The sequence below is a fragment of the Schistocerca serialis genome, chromosome 1, assembly GCF_023864345.2.
Source record: "Schistocerca serialis cubense isolate TAMUIC-IGC-003099 chromosome 1, iqSchSeri2.2, whole genome shotgun sequence".
In the NCBI taxonomy this organism is placed as follows: domain Eukaryota; kingdom Metazoa; phylum Arthropoda; class Insecta; order Orthoptera; family Acrididae; genus Schistocerca; species Schistocerca serialis.
The window spans coordinates 1,158,529,834-1,158,551,569 of NC_064638.1; the positions used below are offsets into that span (position 1 = coordinate 1,158,529,834).

The 21,736-nt window shown below is 39.0% G+C and overlaps 1 protein-coding gene across 2 annotated transcripts in view; it reads left to right on the forward strand.

The window, feature by feature from the left end:
- The first annotated feature begins 2,170 nt into the window (after positions 1-2,170).
- The window catches only part of LOC126418034 (nuclear factor NF-kappa-B p110 subunit), a 99,146-nt gene continuing 79,580 nt past the window's right edge, over positions 2,171-21,736 (forward strand). The window contains exons 1-4 of one of the 2 annotated variants that reach the window (XM_050085163.1): positions 2,171-2,208; positions 2,490-2,594; positions 13,211-13,371; positions 21,191-21,360. In XM_050085163.1, coding sequence (XP_049941120.1) covers positions 2,504-2,594; positions 13,211-13,371; positions 21,191-21,360 — 422 coding nt within the window. In that variant the 5' untranslated portion in view covers positions 2,171-2,208; positions 2,490-2,503. The other variant, XM_050085162.1, reaches the window with a different exon arrangement.

Sequence of the window (21,736 nt, forward strand, 5' to 3'; positions counted from 1 at the left end):
CTCTTAAAATGCTGGGTAAGACCAATGGTGAGGGAACTATTAATGGAACAACGTGCAGAGAATGTTTTCAACGCCTTAAACGGTGATTTTAGTCTCGAAGACCGACATGGCGGTGGAAGACAGAACGTTTTCGTAGCTACTGAAACAGGTGAAGAAAGTCACAGGACATCATTATCGAAAGCAACTGATGCGTTCGAGCCCAGCACTGAAACACAAACGGCCACAATACAGCGATAGGTAAAGGTAATTTTGTAGCAGGTCAGTGCTCGACCCAATGTAGCAAACCCGTCAAAATATACATGGGAACGTTGAAATGAGAAGTCCTATCCCTCCCGCTGTATTCTCCATACGTTGCTCTCTCTGACTACCACCTTTTTCGATCAGTGGCATACAGTATGGCTGACCAGCACTTCCGATCATATGGAAAAGTGCAAAATTGAATCGATTCATGGATCCCCACAAAAGACGCCCAGTCCTTCCACCACGGGATTCGTATGCTGTACGAAAGATGGGAGAATGTAGTGGCCAACCATGGCAACAGTATGAATCATAATTTTCACAATAAAGCCCCGAACTTCGAGAAGACATAGTAATAAACAATTTTATATGACTGAGGTAACACTGGTAAGCTAGGAAGCCATATTCTAGTCGTTGTATTATGTCTGTTATCAGTAGTGAAATCTATCATATTTTCATATCTTCTGATACCAGTTTTGTGTTATATTTTGTAGTCTTTGAAAATGACGGAAAGTCGAGACGCCTAAGGTGTTGTTGGAAAAATAAAAGTGTGGCCAAGGCATAAGAAAAGTTATTAAAAATCATGCTTCCCGCGCCCCATATGTGAATGGAACACGAAGGAACCCTAGTAACTAGTGCAATAAGATGTACCCTCTGCCTTGCACCTCACGGTAGCTTACAGAGTATAGATGTAGATGTATAACGAGAGTCCGAAGCCATAGGAATACAGAAAAGAAATCAACTGCCGACAAGGTATGTGAAACCTCGAACATTAGAATGACCAACAGAGGAAATGGCAGGGGTGTACAGTTTCGGGCTGGTCTCGAAAAGGACCCCGTGTGAAGGTTTGCGGCCGCTTTCTCAGTCTAAGATGCTTCGCCAGAAGTCATACGTTTACTGACTACCATTTTAGCAGTTTATTTCCAGTTTATCTGTTCTCGAGAATGTCGTACTTGTTTTGAATTCTTCTGATTTCGGATTTATTCTCCAGAATTTGACGGAAGCTTTCCGTAGCTCGTGTTTTCCAGTCGTCTCTTCTTCTTAACCAGGAGGCACGGATTCCAGCTGACATTGCAAGTACCGATATCCCATTAAAGCTGGCACGTCGTATCATGAAGTAATTGACGCTCAGTGCCGCCAGAGCTATTTAGCAACAAGTTGAAATCAAACTTTCTAACATGGTTCTTTACAGTTGACTAGAAAATGATACTCATATCCTTTCTTACCCACTTTTTCTAGTACTGCTGATCCCTTTCCACTTCAGCAGTAGGTAGGTTTTTGTTTTATCTGGGGCGTTTCACATTGTAAGATAATTAGTTCTGCAAACTTTCGCCGGCCGAAGTGGCCGTGCGGTTAAAGGCACTGCAGTCTGGAACCGCAAGACCGCTACGGTCGCAGGTTCGAATCCTGCCTCGGGCATGGATGTTTGTGATGTCCGTCGGTTAGTTAGGTTTAACTAGTTCTAAGTTCTAGGGGACTAATGACCTCAGCAGTTGAGTCCCATAGTGCTCAGAGCGATTTGAACCATTTTTTTGCAAACTTTAGTGGCCGGAATAGGATCCTGTAGTTCACTGCGTCGTATTTAAGTAGAAGACATTATTATAGATCATCAAAAGAATTACAAACGCGTCGGGAAATAATAACAGAAATATTATAATCGGCAAACAAGTAATGTCAGATGAGAGTTATCAGTTGCGTTGCGAGATTTATTGCCGAAGATAACAGGTTTCACTTTATTTTTCATCCAATTATATGGTTTGGTCTGTTTAAGTGCAAGATGTATATTTTAACATCCTACTAATCCAGTGACCTGCTGCTGAGTTGTTGTGTGTTTAAAGCTACAACAATTGCGGCTGTCGCTGCATTTTTCCCCTTCGAGTACCGGCGGAGTGCTAATGTATGGCAACAGCGCAGCCGGGGAAGAACCATTCGTTGTGCAACTGCAGGAGTGGGAAGGCTGACGGAGAGCTGGTAAGTAGTCAGTGTGTATGTTGCATTCGAAGCTTAGTTGAGCAGCGAGCTTTGTCAGTGGTGCAGGGTTTGTTGCGATTAAGTAATTGTAACTATAATGTCGCAGGTGGCTTATACAGCACTACCAATGATTGATAACTTTGTGAACATTTCAACAACATTAAATGTTAGTGATTACGAGTCTTCGGGTACGCATCTTAGGATTTGTTATCGTGTGCGCTAGTTGCAGCATATTGATGCTTGATGTGTTTAGTAATTTGGTATTTATTTATTTTTTGTAGCCACAACGAGCTCAATGTCGAGCCCGAACATGTTTTCTGCCAGTTCACCAGATACTCCTGAATCATTTTTGTCACCCATTTTCACTATAAATCAGGAAGACCTTGGTGAGTAACTGTGCTATTAAATATTAGAACTAATTATATTTGACTGACACTTGGGTATTAAGTATGTAGCCTTCTATTTTATAAAACTGTGAATAGGTTATGTGTCACAGCTGATCTGTGTCTTAGGTTAGCGGATTTATTGTGTATCCTCTGTTTGATATTCTGCTGTCGAAAACAGCTATATTCGAGATAGACAGTAAATAGCAGCAGATCTCTTCTACCAGACAAATTTCACAACAACTACTGCATCTAGATGCGAAACGTTTAAGTGTAGGAAGCGTCTGTCATATTCAAATAGAAATGTGTTGTGTAGAAGTGGTAGTATTTCTTTTATGAAGTGTCTTAAAAGTACGTGGAAGTCTTATTTGTTCTCTCTATTTGAGATGACTAGAATACGAAGGAATAGGTGAGACATTTTGAAGACTCGATTTAACGCCTCTCCCCGTGGCTTTGTTGTGGTACTTCCTAACACTTTGTGATTGTTACTCGAAATTAATTTTTTCCCCTAAATTTCTTTATGCTTACCCGGATTATTTAACGTGTTTGAATCATGCAAACACCTGCTAAAGGCTGTTTTATTTTCATGATCTAGCATAGAAAGTGTTAATTACGCATAAGGTGTATTTGTATTTATTTATTTATCCTGTGAATCACATATTGTACAAAGTACACATGATATAGGACAAGTCATTTTTCTTAACAAGTATGTAGTTTGGAGGAAAAAATAGGCAATGGACTGCCATTTAAAAAAATGTACATAAAATTGTTCGTTGATGAAACAAACAATTTACATGGGGAACTAAGAAACATGTAGGCAATGCAGTGCTACTTTAAATTTACACAAATAATCACTGAGATTACAGAATAGTGAAAATGTCAACTGGAAACACAACAGAAACATGTAGGCAATGTAGTGCTACTTTAAATTTACACAAATAATCACTGAGATTACAGAATAGTGAAAATGTCAACTGGAAACACAACAGAAGGACAATGTCATTTAAAAACTACATTAAACATGAAATTAACATTGAGATTTAACAGACAATTAAGTTTTAATACTAATAGAATGTGTACTTGTACATTCAAAAAGCGAGTTAAAAAATTTGGGGAAGTGAAACTGAAACATAGTTGTGTATAGTAGAAATTAGGTTATTATTTTGCCTACAGAATGTTTTACTCTAATCACAGTATTTTACAAAGGAACTTTATAATTTTTCATTTCCAGGAATTCTTTTACTGAATAGAAACAGTGCTTTGTCAGAAATGCCTTTAGTTTATTTTTAAATATTGGATCTGGAGCAGTTTTTATTTGTTCTGGAATTTTATTGTGTAATATGACACCCAGATGAGTTATATATTTTTGGTATGATGATGTCCTTTAAAAAATTTGATGGATATTAGATTGCCCTCTGGTATAATGAGCGTGTATATCATTGTTTTGGATTAATTTGCCTGTTCTTGAGAGGTATTCTCTGGTGAATAGGATTGTTTCTTGAATGAATAGGGATGGGATGCTTAGAACATAAAGTTTTATAAATTGATATTTACAGGATTCCAGCTTTTTGAGGCCACAGATTATCCCCAGTGCTCTTTTTTGTAGTTTAAATATATTTGTGCTGTGAGTTGAATTTCCCCAAAAGATGATTCCATAGCGGAGCAATGAGTGGAACTGTGCATGGTATGCTTGCATTAGTGTGGATTTACTTGTAGTAGATTTTAGTATTCTTAGTTCATAGCACAATGATGAGAGTTTCTTTGATAAGTTGTTTATATGTGTGTCGCATTTTAAATTTTGTTTGACCCATAGACCCAAAAATTTTGTTGCATTTACGTTTTCAATTTTATCATTATTTAACTTTACTTGGATAGTTTTTTGATTGGATGTGGGAATTAGATGGAAGTTGATACATACAGTTTTCCCACTATTAACAATTAGGCCATTTTTGTTAAACCACTCAGAAAGATTTTTCATACAGTTATCAGATATTGTCTGAAGGGATTCAGGGCTAGATCCAGTCAACACTATGCTTGTATCATCAGCAAACAGGATAGTTTTTTGTGGGCTCATTCGTTCAACAAGATCATCTATGTAAATGAGGAAAAGTAATGGCCCTAGAACAGAACCCTGGGGAACACCATATCTTATTGTTCTTTCCTCCGAGAGGAATACTGTGTTGTTTATTTTATTCTGTACATTAATATCGTATTGAAGTGATACCTTCTGTCTGCGGTTTTGTAGGTAAGGGCATAGCCAGTTGTGAGCCACACCTCTTACTCCTCTTCTTTCCAATTTAGCAAGCAGTATTTTATGATCTAGTACGTCAAAGGCTTTAGAGAGATCTAAGAAGATACCTGCAGCTATATTATGTTGGTCAATTGATTTCAGTATATGGTCCAACAGTTCAAAAATTGCTGTCTGGGTGGATAAAGATTTACTAAAACCATGTTGTTGAATGCTGATTGGTGCATGGTTTTTTATGAAATTTATAAGCCCGTCATAAAAAAGTTTTTCCAGGATTTTTGAAAAGATGCTTAATATGGATAATGGTCTATAATTTGATACTAAATCAGGGGAACCTTTCTTTAGTAATGGTCAGACTTTAGCTATTTTGAGAGCATCTGGAAAAATGTCAGTTTTTAATGATTGGTTGGAGATGGTTAATAATGGCTTTACTATATGGGAAGCACACACCTTTAATATGAGGTCAGGTACTTCATCATAGCCACTAGAGATTTTATTGGATAACAATTTTATTATGTTCCTAATTTCATCAGGGTTTGTTTCATAAACAAACATTAGTGCCGTTTGACGTATTGGTGGAATTGAAGAACGATACCGTGCAGTTTGCCTGAATGAGATCTTCTGCTAGTGAGGTGAAATATTCATTGAACTTGTTTACAACTGTGTATGGATCTGTGACCTTAGAGTCATTAAGTGTTAGAGAAATGTTTTCCTTTTTAGGTGTTGAACTACAAGTTTCTTTTTTAATAACTTTCCACATAGCTTTCATTTTGTTTGAAGAGTTTCTTCTGAAATTGTCATTCCATAAAAGTTTTGCCTGTCTAATCACTCTAAGATAAGTTTTTTTTGCAGGCTTTACAATAGTCAGAAAATTCTTCAGTGACTATGTATTTTTTGGAGCAATATTGGAGAAATCTGTTTCTCTCACTAGAAATTTTGATTCCTTTTGTGACCCACGACTTTCTCTTTTGATTGCTTGAAGTTTTTGTTTCAAAAGGAAATGCTGTATTAAAGTAATAAAGGAAGGTGTTATGGAAGCTTAAGAACATATTATCAACAGTTGTTTGCATGTAAGCACTGTCGCAATTTTCCTTAGCTAATAGGAAGTTAAAAATCCTAATATTGTCATCTGAAAAGTTTCTTCTTTGAAATGCTTTTTTGGGGCTGATTTTACTATTTTCCATGTCAACGCTTAGTAGCTGAGCATCATGGTCACTGTATCCGATGCTCAGTACTTCGCCAGTGAATTTGTAACCAATATCAGTTATGAAGATTTGATCAATCAGTATGCTCTGTTGATCTTGTTGGAGAGTGTATTGTGGGGATCATATTAAAGGATTTGGTCATGTTTAACAAATCAAGTTCAGTATTACTGTTTTTTGATAAATCAATGTTTAAATCGCCACAAAGTATTATTCTCATATTTATTGAGCTGACACTATTCAGCAGAACTTCTAATTTGGTCATAAAATTTGGAATATTACTACTTGGTGCTCTGTATACATTTATAATTATATAGTTTAGTTCAGGCAGCTTAACCATAGAAAGCTCAAATTCCTTATCTTCAGATAATGCAATCTGTTCATTTAGGCCTACCTCACTGAATTTTATCTGGTCCTTTACAAATATAGCAGTACCGCCATGTGTGGAGAAATTCCTACAATAAAAGCTTATTAATGAGTACCTTGGAATAGAGGTTGACTGAATTTCTTCTTTAGACAGCCAGTGTTCGGTAATACATATTACATCTGGATTTATTTGAGACTGAAGTAACACTTCCAGCATTTGAATCTTATTTCTGAATGACTGGACATTATGGTGTAATACAAGAAATGATGGACTTTGTGACTTTTCAGTTAAGGGTTTAATTAATTTCTTTTCTAAAATTATTTCTGACACAGCACTTGCCCTAAAAAATTGGCCGAGATTTTATTTTTGTGTGTGGCTTCTTGCACGCAATTTTCAGTAGCAGAGATGGTTTTGAGTGGTTGACACAGTTCTGTTTCTATCAAAGCTTCTGTTTTTGGCCTAAACCATTTTGTAATTTGTGGTTGTTTGGCAATCTTGATACTTGGGGCTGATTTCTTCAGGATATGATTTCGGAGTTTTTCTACTATTTGGTCTTTTCCTAACATATTTAAATGTAGTCCATGAGCTGTATGAAATCTTCTTCCTAAATTGTATGTATCAATTATCTCTATGTTATGAAATGTAAAACATATTTCTGATATCAGTTTGTTTGCAATGTAAATTTCTTGGTTGACACAGAACCAGGAAGGCAAATCATAACGAAGAGGAATGTTAACAACGAGTACATTTGTATGTAATAGGTTGTTTAAGCATTCCTTCATTTCTTTTGCAAACCCTTTTGTTTCATTCCTATATATATCGTTTGAACCACCTAGAAGCACGACAAAATCACAATTACTTAAGTGAGATACATCAGTAGAGTTTGTTAGTTTATTTACCTCACAAATCTGCGCTCCTGGCTTCACAAAACCTGTTACCATTAAATTACATTTATCTTTCAATAGTGCTGAAATTCCACGTCCATGACTGTCACCAAGCACACAAATTTTTTTGTTTATCACAGTTTTGGGGCTAGAAGGTTTTGAAACGTGTTTTTGCTGTGTAGATATAGTCTGTTTTTGCACATTCGGTAACCTTTTTTGATAACTATGAACCTGTGTTAATTTTGCGGTCTTGGGAGCAAATTTATTGTATACAGCAGAAGTTTGTTTTTCACAATGACCACCGTTTTGTAGTAGGATATCGAATTTGTTTTTTTGAGCTATTACTGACGAAGAAACACTATTTATGATATCTGCACACTGTATTTTACACGGACGCTGTTGTGTAGGTTGCACATTTTGCTTAATAACAGGCTTTTCTTTCAGATGGTGCACGATTTGATCTTTTGTAGATAGGCCTACCGTTTTTTGGAGCACGGCAGGAGAATTTATTACTAAAGACGACGAAATGATTGCGCTATGGTTTGCGTTACCGGTACACCCAGAATGTGTTGGAAAACTTGAAATGGCGACGGAATCACCGGTTACTGTGTACACTTTATTTCTGTCGAATTCACTTACGCCCTGCTCAGCGATTTTTAGTTTTCCATGATCATTTTCAAGACATTTGAGTCTATCAGCTAACACTCTGTTTTCTGCCAAGGATCTGCGCACAATTTCTTGCAACGAATTAATAGTTTCAACTAGTTTTGCTTTGTCAGGATGGACTTCACATGTTACACACTTACATTTTGATTTGGATGATTTTTCACTGCAGGTTTTTTGCGTGGCACTAGACTTGAAACTTTGCGAAGCACTTTTGTTGATCATCTTCTTGCTGTTGATGCCAGATAACATTTGAAAATTCGAAATAACTGGAGGCACAAATTCACTAAACTTCTCAATCGCCGCCATCTTGCTCTACAGTTGGAGGAAAACAGAAATTCACTATAACACCATAATATAGGAAGCACTTTTCACGTTGCCCGCGTATAGCCTACCTAGATTTGATTAAGATATTTTGTAATGTATAAGCTGCAGAAAACTCCAAACATATGAGACAGTATAAATGTAGCCTTCGTCAGGTATTTGAGTAGATGTCTTTGTTTGAATGCCTGTGTAAGTAGTAACGTTTTCCTCCATATTACATTCCATACACAAGATTAAAATTGTAATGTTTACAAATGAGGCAGTATTTCATACCATAAGATAACCAGCAGCCCTGCCCCAAAATACAGCCAGGCTACTGTAGGCAGTTGCATACCTTGATGTACTTAACCTGTGTAACATCAGTAATATTTGATTAGTAGCAATGATCAGTGTATGTAATGAGCAGAAAGTTTATTCAAGTTTGGTTTTTCGATATATCTTTTTGATACCACGACACATTATGGAATGCAGTATCTTCCGTCTCAAGTAAAGTTGTTGAACTTGGGCTGGTGGATTCTGCAGGATCTGTTACATTACATTAATACTTGTTACATACATTAATAATACAACATTCCATAATGATGTGGAAAGTGTCAGCTTAACGTAAGTTATCATTGCACAACTTAACATCTAAAAATTATTGAGTAGGAGTAGTTGTCATACAGAAATCCTTTTACTTTGTTTTTAAATGTTGGTTGGCTATCTGTTGGACTTTTAATGCAGTTTGACAAATGACCAATGATTTGTGTGGTAGCATAATCCACCCCTTTCTGTGCCAAAGTCAGATTTAACCCTGAATAGTGAAGATCATCCTTTTTTGTTAGTTTTATTTTTGAATCAGGATGGGCTATTGATGAAGAATTTCTTAAGCGAAAATACGTATTGCGAAGGTACTGCGAGGATCCCGAGTTCCTTAAATGAATATCTGCAAGGTGATTTTGGGTTGGCTGCAGCTATTATTCTGATTACTTGTTTTTGTGCAACGAACATTTTCTCTCTTAATGATGAATTACCCCGCAATATGATGCCATATTAAAGCAGTAAATGAAAACAGGAATAGTAGGCTAATTTAGTGATAAGTTTATCACTGAAATTTGCAACAATCCTGATAGCATAAGTAACTGAATCTAACCATTTTAGCAGATCCTCAATGTGTGTCTTCCAATTCAATTTCTCATCAATGTACACGCCCAGAGATTTTGAATACTCTGCGTTAATGGTGTTCCACCATTCACTGTGCAGAGTTGTGTATACTGTGTTTTCTCAAAATTTAGTGAGAGTCCATTTGCAGAGAACCGCATGTTAATTTTCTGAAAGAGATTATTTACAAATTCATCAGCTAATTCTTGTTTATGGAGTGTCATTACTTTACTTCTGTTGTCAGCAAAAAGAACTACCGTTGCATTTTTATGAATTTAGAATGGCAGGTCATTAACATATATATTGAGAACAATGTGGGACACCATTCATGATACCTCCCCAGTTAGAGGCCTGCTGATTTTTGCAGTCTGTCTGTACCATTAATTACAACCTACTACATTCTTCCAGTTAACATGAAGTAAACCATTTGTGCATTGTCCCACCCATACCACAACACTTAAGGTTGTCTAAAAGAATTTTATGACACACACAGTCAAAAGCCATTGAGAGCTCGCAAAATATCCCAACGGGTGACGTTCGGTTACTCAGGGCATTTAATATTTAATCAGTGAAAGCATATATAGCATTTTTTTTGTTGAAGAGCCTTTCTGAAAACCAAATTTACATTTTGTTAGCACATTTTTACAAATAGTGTATGTTAAGCTACTCTTGAATACATTAGTGTAAAAGTGTATGCCATATTTTCCTGCTCTGCTCAACTTGTACGAACATATATATACCGTTCAGTCAAAAATTAGTAATTAATTTAGACACCAGCATCAAGAGTAGCTTTGTGGGTTTCAAATATGTTTGGTGATGGTTATCTTAACAGTTCCACTCTTAATAAACTTACCAGTAAGGTAACAGTATCTCCACTTGATTAAATCTTGGCACTCCTAGTTTTAAGTTTTCCCCCTTTTAAGATGTTGTTGGGGCGTGGGGGAGACAAATCTGTTCTAATGTGGCTACTGTTACGCCATCCACCAGCAGGTTTGTGAGTGCATTTGTGTTTTTGTTGCATCCTACAGAACACAGATCATTTCAATTGTACTTTCATCAAATATGACCTGTAATGAAATCAACACTACTGTAAATCTTACAACAACTCCTGGAGTATAAAACGTGCACTGAGGCTGTTGCACTTTACTTATTAAGAACACTTAATGTCCCTTAGAAGGATTCCTTGTCCTGGTTCTTACACAGTGTTAAATGTTTAACAATGTTCTATAACTACACCACTTACTGTAGTTCCATGCCTGGAAAAAACATGGACGCACAGTGTAAACTGACACTTGCGCGGTGACTGGGGGGAGCGACTTCCAAGCAATTCTAGTAAAGTTGCTCCCATCTTCACTTTCATTCGAAAATTGTTACGGAAGGAATGTCAGTTTAAATTGCTGGCGGCTGTGGGACCCCTCATGACCCTTATGTGAGTACCATACATTGGAGGGTGTAGTATATTCCTAGGTTCACCATTTGAAGCCAGACTTGACTTGGGATATTTCTGTTGATCCATTGTGGATAAGGGACAGTAGCTGGGCAAATGTTTGCCAAGGAAAATCACCAAACATCCGTATGTTTTGAGAAGTATTTTATATAGATAGCCAGTTCTGTCATCTCAGTAATGCCATATTCAGGCCCCTATGCACTCCATGTATAGACAACCTGATATTGCAGTACTTCCATAAATGGAGCCAGTCACCAGCTATGCAAGTATCAGAGGAAATAATATGTTCTCTGTCTCCTTTTGTAATGTATACACACTGAATTTTACCAGTAAGCTTCTCATTGATGCACACTGCCTGGTTTTTGTGAATTACTTGTGTGGCTGAGCTACATCAGTTATCTTTGGACAGGTACAGTACTTCTACTTTCAGGTAGGCCTATTCCAGAGTTGTGATTGTTTACAGTGTTTTGTTGGCTGTAGTTTCATTGAACATTAATGAGTTTTTGTACACATTTATGCTCAATGTGTTAATGCTTGTTTCTGTTGAGGGTTAACTGGTAAACTCTTCACCAAGTTTGTATCCTCTGAAGATCTCTATGCATTTTGCTATATTTTCTTGTGTTGCAACTATCCAATATAATGTATTATCTTGCACAAACATTGTCACTCAGTTTTTGACATTATCTGCCAGAACATAGATAATAAGACTGGATGTATTTAGCTTTATTGAGGATCTCCTAAATTTACTGTCACATATGATGAGTAATCAGCTGTTAACTTTGTTCTTTTGATGTTATCCAGCATTTGAAGTCACCCTCTTCCTTTCCCTCTATTACATGCAATATTTGCAACTCTTTATTGCAGACAGTTTCTTTGAAGCATGTTTCTCAGCCAAGCTGCCTACCGCATTCTCATCATTTCTGCTAGCTATTTTTCCCTCTTAGAAGTACAAACATATCAGTTACCAGCCTCTCTTTTTGTCATGAGAAACTTATCATATATCCTGCTTATAAACTATCTTGGATATGCTTTTGATGACTTTTGCTTTATGATCATTAGGCCTTCGGCCGAGGCATGTATCTTCACTTGGTGTCTCATCATCCAATGCTGGAAATGTGTCGTGTGGGTCCCCTGTGATTGACGTTTCACAGAAGCTGTGCTATTGATGTCTAATATCTTGTTATAATTTGGATTGATGACAAATTGGAAATGATTGACGCAGTGCTGTATCAGCTTGACACTTTTCCTTATTTATTGGGGCAGATAGTATTATGATGATCAGTTTGTCAAGGATAATTTATACAGGTAATTCACCAAATGATAGTTCAAAACTACACCGTACTTGATAGTGGTCAAAATTTTTTCTGCATGGTTCTAATGTCTACACAACATTAAAAAAAATTGTTGAACTGTTCACTACATGGTGAAGGACAGAAAATTAATCTCTGACGGACTTTTAATATGGAGATTTTCTTGTGTATTCACTGTATTGTAAATAATTTTCTATACCACCACAAGGATACCCAGTTCCCACCAAAAATGACTAATATATGTAATTTTGTAGACAGAATGATCAGCAGACAAGCATTTTTGTGTAGTGCAAGTGCGTATTTTTGTGATAAGAAGAATTAGCCTTCGTAGGCCTAACTGAATTTGGAAATAAGCTCTAGTTACAGACGGAAGAATATAGAAGACAAGAACTTTCATTATAAATAACATTCGAAAGAAATGTTTACTGAAGTGAGTAATCAAGGGCTTTCAGGTGAGTTTGCTGCTGCATTCAGAATTATGTGTCAGCTCACTTCAAATTGTGTGTCCATGTATTTGTCCAGCATCTTAAACAGCATATATAGCAACAAAAATAATAAATTTTTAAAAATAAAATTGGATAGATAAAGAATCTATTTGCAACTGTTTATAAATAGTTTTTAATGTTTGTAAACAGTTTGAATGCTAAGCCTGTATGAGCTGTTAGAGAAATATGCCTTGGACCACAGTCTATTTCCATAAAATAAATAAATTATCAAGAATATAAATACTGATGGTGTAAACCTGCATTGTGTGATTATCTTGGTTTTATTGTTGCACCTTCGCTGATCACTGATGTCCAGTGGTGCAAAAATGAAATAAATTGTTCTCAGTGGTGTATTTACTTGCTCCCTTTTCCTTTCACTCACTAAAGAACAACATACTACCTGAAAGTGTCTTCTACCTGTGATGAACATCAGTGATTGTATCAGTTTTGCGAGATTTTTAATTGTACAGCAAATTTTGGTAATACTTCTGCTCTGTCTGTCGCTATGTTGAAGCATGCCTCTCACACTGATGTTTTATCTATTTGCAGGTTTTAATTTGCCATGTCTGGGCCAACCTCATTTGGAAATAGTGGAACAACCGGTTGATAAATTCAGATTTCGATATAAGTCAGAAATGATGGGAACTCACGGGAGCATCTTAGCGAAAAGCTCCGACAAATCCAGGAAAAGAGTTTATCCTACTGTTCGGGTAAGTGAGTAGTATTTAATTTAACATCAGTGAAATTGTGCTTTTGGAAATCTCATAATTGAAATATTTTTTTCAGCTTGGTGTCTTACAGAAACTGAAGTTCGTATTTCTGTTTGTTCCCCTCTGACAGTTTGTATATCTTTGGTTTTCTGATACAGCAACATCGGTCCAAATCTGTGACTATATCCAGTTTAGGGTAAATGGTATATATTGGACCCCACTGGCACTTTACAGTATAATGTGGACATAGACAGTAGGCTTCACTACCGATCAGTTTTTGTTTGTGGTTTTAGGGCGCAAAACTTCTATGGTCATTAGCGCCCACTACCGATCAGTTGGTTACCACAACCTTTATTGGCTTTCATATTTTTGGCTTTGCCAGCTCACAACCGGATTGTCAACTTTAAGCCTGACTAAGATCTCAGGCTGCGATACAGATCAGTGTATCACCACAACAAAGATGAGTGCATCACCACAACAAAGATGTGGGGCAGAGAGGGGGGGGGGGGGGTCGCCTCCAGTACCAAACTTTGGGGAGGGGGCCACTCCAGTACCAAACTTTAACCGTTGCTGAATGCATGATGAATGTACATACATCAAGTGTCAGTGAAGAAAGTCAATGGATCAGCTACATGAACTCGTGGTTTTCCAAGAGTTTGTGTGTTCTATGGCATGAAAAAGTGCAGTAGCACAGGAGGATCAAGATTTTTTTATACTTATTGCTAAGCATATTTCATTAGTATATATAAAACATTTAATTTTATATTAGTACTTTGAATATACATTGAAGCACCAAAGAAACTGGTATAGGCATGAATATTCAAATACAGAGATATGTAAACAGGCAGAGTGTGGCACTGCGGTTGGCAACACCTGTATAAGACAACAAATGTCTGTTGCAGTTCTTAGATCAGTTACTGCTGCTACAATGGCAGATTTAAGTGAGTTTGAATGTGGTGTTAATAGTTGGTGCATGCACAAGCAATAGGACACAGCATCTCTCAGGTAGCGATGAAGTGGAGATTTTCCCGAATGACCATTTCACAAGTGTGCCGTGAATATCAGGAATCTGGTAAAGCATGAAAGCTCCAATATCGCTGTGGACAAAAAAAATCCTGCAAGAACGGGACCAACGATGACTGAAGAGAATACATAAGTGCAACCCTTCTGCAAATTGCTGCAGATTTCAATGCTGGGCCATCAATAAGTGTCAGCATGTGAACCATTCAACAAAACATTATTGACAATTGCTTTCTGAACCGAAGTCCCACTTGTGTGCCCATGATGGCTGCACAACACAAAGCTTCACACATCGCCTGGCCTGTTGACACTGACATTGTACTGTTGACGACTGGAAACATGTTGCCTGGTCGGACAAGTCTCATTTCAAATTCTTTTGAGCAGATGGACATTGTTGAGTGGATGTGGAGACAACCTCAGAATCCATGGACCCTGCATGCCAGCAGGGGACTGTTCAAGCTGGTGGAGGCTCTGTGATGGTGTGGGGTGTGGGCAGTAAGTAAGCATCCTGTCTAATGACCTGCACCCATTCATGTAGGGTCTGAATCAGAGGCTCAGGTGGTTCTGTGACCGTGTAGGCTGCAGATTCCTTCACTTGCGCCATGGGGTGGTGGGTTTCTGGGTTCTGCTTAATAGGTCAGGAGTCCACTATACACAGGAGGTGGCTACACGGGTAGCGGGGCCTGTGTGGAAGGGACTGGGCGGTTTTTTTAGGTTAGAGGGTCTCAGGGAACCACAGAAGGGGCGTCCATCAGAAAGTGGGCAGGTAAAACACAGTAAGGTAGTTGTAGAAACGATTGGTATTGTCGTCGTAAATTGTCGTAGCTGTGTTGGGAAAGAACCAGAGCTCCAAGTCCTAATAGAAAGCACTGAAGCTGAAATAGTTGTAAGTACAGAGAGCTGGCTAAAGCCGGAAATAAGTTCAGCCGAAATTTTTTCAAACGATCTAACAGTGTTCAGAAAGGATAGATTAAATACAGTTGGTGGAGGAGTATTTATTGCTGTCAGAGGTAGTTTGCCTTGTAGCGAAATTGAAGTAGATAGTTCATATGAAATAGTGTGGGTAGAGGTTATACCTGACAATTGGAGTAAACTATTAATTGGATCTTTTTACCGACCCCCCGACCCAGAAGACATAGTCGCTGAAGAGTTCAAAGAAAACCTGACTCTCATTTCAAATAAGTACCCCGCTCATACAGTTATAGTCGGTGGTGACTTCAATCTACCCTCGATCTGCTGGAAACATTCTACATTTAAGGCCGGTGGCAGGCATAAAACATCATCCGAAATTGTACTGAATGCTTTCTCAGGAAATTATTTTGAACAATTAGTTCATGAGCTCACTCAAAGTGTAAATGATTGCTAAAGCGTACTTGACCTTTTAGCAACAAATAATCGTGGACAAATAGTGAGTGTTGTGACGAATACAGGGATTAGCGACCACAAGGCAGTTGCTGCTAGGCTGAATACCGTAACACCTACAACCATCAGAAAGAAACACAAAGTATATCTGTTTAAAAAAGCTGATAAAAAATGCTCTTAACGCCTTTTTAAGAGGCAGTCTTCACTCCTTCCAATCTGATGATGTAAGTGTAGAAAAGTTGTGGAATGTTTTCAAAGAGATAGTATCGACAGCAATTGAGAGATTGTGCGTCACAGGCCGCCACCCCAAAGTCATCTTTGTCGCCGTGGCCTTTGCCTGAGAAGCCCTGGGAGCGTATTCATGCTGACTTTGCAGGACCTTTTTTAGGTACTTATTGGCTTCTCGTTATTGACGCCTACTCTAACTTTCCTTTCATTGTCCGTTGCACGTCGCCTACCACCGCGGCAACCACCAATGCTCTAGCTCGCATTTTCTCTTTGGAAGGCCTTCCCTCTACTCTTGTTACTGGTAATGGTCTGCAATTTGCCTCTTCCAATTTTGCGGATTTTTGTGCCCGTCACGGTGTCATACATGTCACGGCCCCTCCGTTCCATCCAAAGTCAAACGGTGAGGCTGAACGACTGGGCTGCACATTTAAGGCTCAGATGAGAAAACTCCTGTCTACTTCTGCTGCTGATGATGCGATTCTCCAATTTCTGGCTTCTTACCGTTTCACCCCCATGGGCGACCACAGCCCGGCTGAGCTCTTACATGGCTGACAGCCCCGCACGCTACTTCATCTTCTGCAACCTTCCACCTCAGGGCCGCAGGTGCCTTCACTTGGCCGATTCACCACCGGTGACCTTCTATGGGTCAGGGGATATGGCAGGTGGCCAAAATGGAGTCCTGGCCGCATCTTACGACACCGTGGCCGACGCCTGTATGAAATCCAGACGGACACGGGTGTTGCAGTGCGTCATTCGGACCAGCTATGGCCTTGTGTGGTGGGAATGCCTGTTCCGGATGCCGCTACCCCACCTTCGGCGCTCCCTGACGCTCACGATCCTCAAATCTCTCATTACTCACAACGCAATCCTCTCCCCATCATATCGGTGCCAGCACAAGAACTGACGCCAACAGGGGACTTGCCCATGCAGGAACCAGTTGACCATCATCTGTCGAAGCAACTCTACTTGCCTCCTTCTCCTACGGACGCGGACTCATCGCCCATGTCTCCTGTTATAACAACCTGACTTGCCGCAACGTGCGGATTGGTGTACGGGGCCCCAGAAGATTCGACCCCCACGTCTGCTGTCATCTCGACCTGTTATCATCGGGGACACTCCCGTCCGTATGGGAAACTTCCTCCTCAAGACTTTACGGCCAGTCAAACAACACCTATGGACATTAGCAATCTACAGGCCACCTCCATCAAGACCTGTGCAAAAACTTCAAAGGGGGGAAAAGTGTTGTGACGCGCCGATTTTTCAAAATGCTGCTGCGCTGTTACGCGCATCCTCTACATGCGGCGCTGTCTGCCAGCCATGTAGCAGCAGCCAGCCAGCCAGCGGCCGCTAGACTCGGACTCAGTTGTGATCTGACTGTTAAAGTGACACATGTCTTACTCTGTTAACTTGATCTGTGACTTTCAGGTATTGCGTCGCCCTTGAAATATATTTGTTCAACTTGAAGTCATAACACCATTTTCAATAAGCTACCACAAGAATTAAAAAATCTTAGCAGTAATCAAAGTGTTTTCAAATCGAAGCTGAAGAGTTTCCTTATGTTTTATTGTTGATTGTAGTTACATCAAGTTGTGGCTTGTCTTTTTTTGTGTTTGTAAACATTTTATTTTATCTGTTAATACTCTTCTGTTGTAATATCATGTACAGACATGTTCCATGACCTCGGAGATTTGCTCTTCAATTTGGTCTTATGGAACTTGCATCAGTGCTCTCTGCTACAGAAGTGGTTTGTTATTTGTTTTTTCATAGTAGTGACTTTCATAAATTAATAAGTAGACCTAAGCATGCTTGCCCTGTGAGCGTTCATTTTTGGACAAAGCTTATGTACGTTAGTAAATTACAAAATCAGCTTAATAACCGATTAATGACTTTACAGCTCTTTTCTGTTGAATAGTCTTTAAAATGAATGAAAAATTTATGTCCAATATGATATAACCTTGTTAAAATATGGAGAGCTAGTTTAATTCCAGGATATTTTATTTTTTATTTTCTTGCATTGTCAGTTAATATGTCGGAAAAAGCTTATTTGAGGTGTCCAGAAGAAAAATGCAGTGAGTGAATTAGAACATTTTTTTTCCCCAGGGAATTCCAAAAACTTCTTACCTCCTTCGTATGACAGATTCTAGAAATTCCTTTTCTTCCCTGAAATATTTGGCTTTTCTTTCACTAGTTGTAACTTATGATAATTTGGATTTGCCGAGTTTTCCTCCGTTTCTATGGATCTACAGAGTTTTGCTTCTTTAGAGGTGGATATACATCTGTTTATCATGATGTAACAATAAAAACGCACTTCAAGCTTACCCGGCAGAAGATTTGTAATTAATCTTCACAGGTTTGGCACCGGTTGACGTGCAAATTCTGTGATAGTTTTCCGTGACAGCTGTCTTGACATTTTCATATGGTTCAACCTTGCTGGTGGCTAGGTACTTCTTATAACCCGTTAAGACTATTTACTACAATAAAAAGACACATTAGTACTGGTACAAAGGAGAAAAGAAAACATTTTGATGACTACAGTAGACTGTAATAACAAAGTATGTAACATTAAACAAAAGTTTGAAAGCTGTTAAAGTGTCCGAGGCTTAAGAGTCCTTTCCTTTCCTGTCCCGTCCCTTCGAAAGTACACTGACAACTTATTATCCTCCAGGTGAATTTTAGAGCCTGTGTCCTCTCGTGCGTTGTTCACAACAATAACTTAATATTATTGTAGAAAGCTGGAGTTTTGTTTTGTTTCCAAGTCTGCCCGAAATGCGTTTCGAGCAGGAAATCAGTGTCCCTCACTTCTGATTCCTTTAAGGCCATTTCAATTCTGGTAACACTTGGCTTCCAGATCAAGTAGGCTCTGCCTTGTCTGCACATTCCTCTTCCTTAACCAGTATTCATTCTGTAGGCCACTTCACATGTTCCAGTGCGTTTCCCTGTTAACGTCTGGTGATCACATGGGGCAAATCTGAAGTGCCCAACATAGATTGTAGACAGCTATTCCTAATTGGAAAACTGTTCTATGATCCTTGAACACTTCATTTTACTTGCTTGATGAGGTAATTGTGGGCGTAGACATGAGAACCTTTTCTATTTGACCAAAAATTCTGGCCACAGAAGCAGCAGCTGTCACGCCATTCGCCAGCTGGCATCAGCCACTGCCGACGAAACAGAGGCAGGCCTTATGAATGGCCAAAAATTAACCCACAGAAGGTGTGTCCAGCTCAAGTCTGGCACACACTGTGGGTGGTGGGAGCAGGACCTACAAATATAGTCGGCTGTGCAGATGATGAGAACCAGCAGAATGCAGATGAAGCCAGCTCCTGTCCAGCACTCCCTCCCAGGCAGTCGGAACATTGGCTTCCACCCTTCATCGTGGAGGTAGAGGAGGACTACAAAGGATTATTGCAGCACCCCAAACGATTGATGACAGCAGTCTTGACTGTAAGGGCTGCAGGCGATGACAATGTGAAAGTCCAAATCTCAGATATTCAAAGACTTAAGGAAGGTCACAAGCAAGAAGTTAGAGCTCTCGTTTCCTTTGTACACATACGCTGTTTGCCAGACAATTGCATTGAGTAGTTCTTGAAGGGTTTCTCAAAGTGCACAGACACTGACCACCTAAAAGAAGCCCTGGAGGCCATAGGGTGTGGTGTGCACACAGTGACGCATATCAAATCCAATCAGAGAGAGTGATAGAGAGCCACCTTCATTTGTGGTGATCCAACAGAAACCAGGGGAACAAGAAGCTCTTTTCGGTAAAGAGGGTAGCCGACACTCGGGTCACTGTTGAACATCTACAGAACACGAAAGGCTCAGCCCTACCGTGCTTCTGCTGCTGTGGGGTGGGACATATGCCACGCCATTGTACCCTCCCAAGACATGCGTGAAAAGTGCGGGTGTACACGCATGCATAATGGGCTTGTAACCCGTGAAGCGTCCTCCCAAGTGCAAAAATTCCATTAACCTGCGCATTGTGAGCTACCGTGACCTTGAAGTATTTAAGGTCACGGTAGCCCTGCAGCGCCTAGTCCCACTCAAAAAGAATGCTGACATTCCCATCGGACAACTGTGCACAGACACCGCCCAGGCCAACTGACTCATGAAGAACCTTACATGTTAACAGCATTAATTACTGATGATCCAAGAAACCTTCATCAATAGTTTACGCCGGGAAAGCCTACAGTCACATATAGCATTAATTACTGTTTACAATTTTACTGATATTGAAGTTCTTGTTATTTCCATCCAGAAAAAAAGCATAAAAAGACATGATGATTGAATCTTACCTCATGCACATTGCTTTGTTCATCTTCCAGTCAGAAGAATAGGCTGATCTTTTATGGCCTTTATCTTTTGGAACTCATTGTACACATATTCCATCATCAACGTCCTTGATTATGGAGGAAATTATAAAGCATTCTCAATATTCTATCCAACAGAAACACCACAAACATTCTCCATGCTGTCATGAGATAACCCAGCCAAGGTAGATACACCAATATGACTAGATAACAGTGTGGTACTGTCTTTTGTTTCACTGTAGAGTGCAGTAGGGACAACTTGGCAAAACTGGCACACACAAACTCAAAACTAATGTTAGTGGAGTAGTAAGCTACAAAAGCAGCACTAATTTGGCAAAATACAGAATTAATTCAGAGCAGTTTTTTTGCTTGGACAATGACATTTGCTAAGGTTACACAAAGTTCTGCTACTTCTTCATGCAGTGGATTCACTCAGTTTCGCTTTGCAACCAGAAGTTTGTAATGGCTCTAAGCACTATGGGACTTAACATCTGAGGTCATCAGTCCCCTAGACTTTGAACTACTTGAACCTAACTAACCTAAGGACATCACACACATTAATACCTGAGGCAGGATTCGAACCTGCGACCCTAGCAGCAGCACGGTTCCCAACCAGAAGTGGAAACACCAGTTTTTGCAGTTTCACAAGTTGTTTTGCTTGTATTTTAAAAAAGTTATTAATGGTCAGTAGCATGGAGAATAAAGTGGTGGCAACATCATTTTTTAGAAAAAGTGGATTTACTGCAGTTTGCTTCTGGATGCCTTTAGAGGATAAACATAAAATTGTACAACCGATGGCCCAAATGTGCTTTCTTCATATTATTTAACAGCTGTAGAAAATTACTTACAAAAAAGCTCTATCAATTAATACGGTTAGTAGTAAATATGTACGTCATTATTTTCAGTTGCAGAACTACAGTGGGGAGGCAATTGTTCGATGCTCGTTGTACACTGCGCACCCTACTGAATATATGCGCACTCCACATACGCACAGGCTTGTTGTGCGTGTTGGAAATGATGACAAGGATGATCCGCATGAACTGAAAGTTAATGCTGCAAATAAATATACAGCAGTGTAAGTATACAAAAATTGTATGTTAATGGATTTCAGTGACGTAGGAATTTCTTACTCTTTTCCTGGTTCATTCTGAATCTAATCAGTACATAAATGGATGGTCAACAGAAAGCAGACTGGGACACTTCTACTGACAGTTTAAAAGTGTGACTCTCTCTCTCTCTATTAGAGAAATTGGCTGATCTAATTATGCCATTATTCCAAACTATTGCGCTGTATTTATGAACTATTTGTAATGCCAGTTACCCTGAGTTTGAATCGGAGAAATTCTGTAATTCCTTAACTAGAGTTACTACAATGCCATGTGTAGACGAGAAAGTGGAGATTATACGAGACACTTGGATTTTGTTAATATTACACTTTACTTATGGTTTAT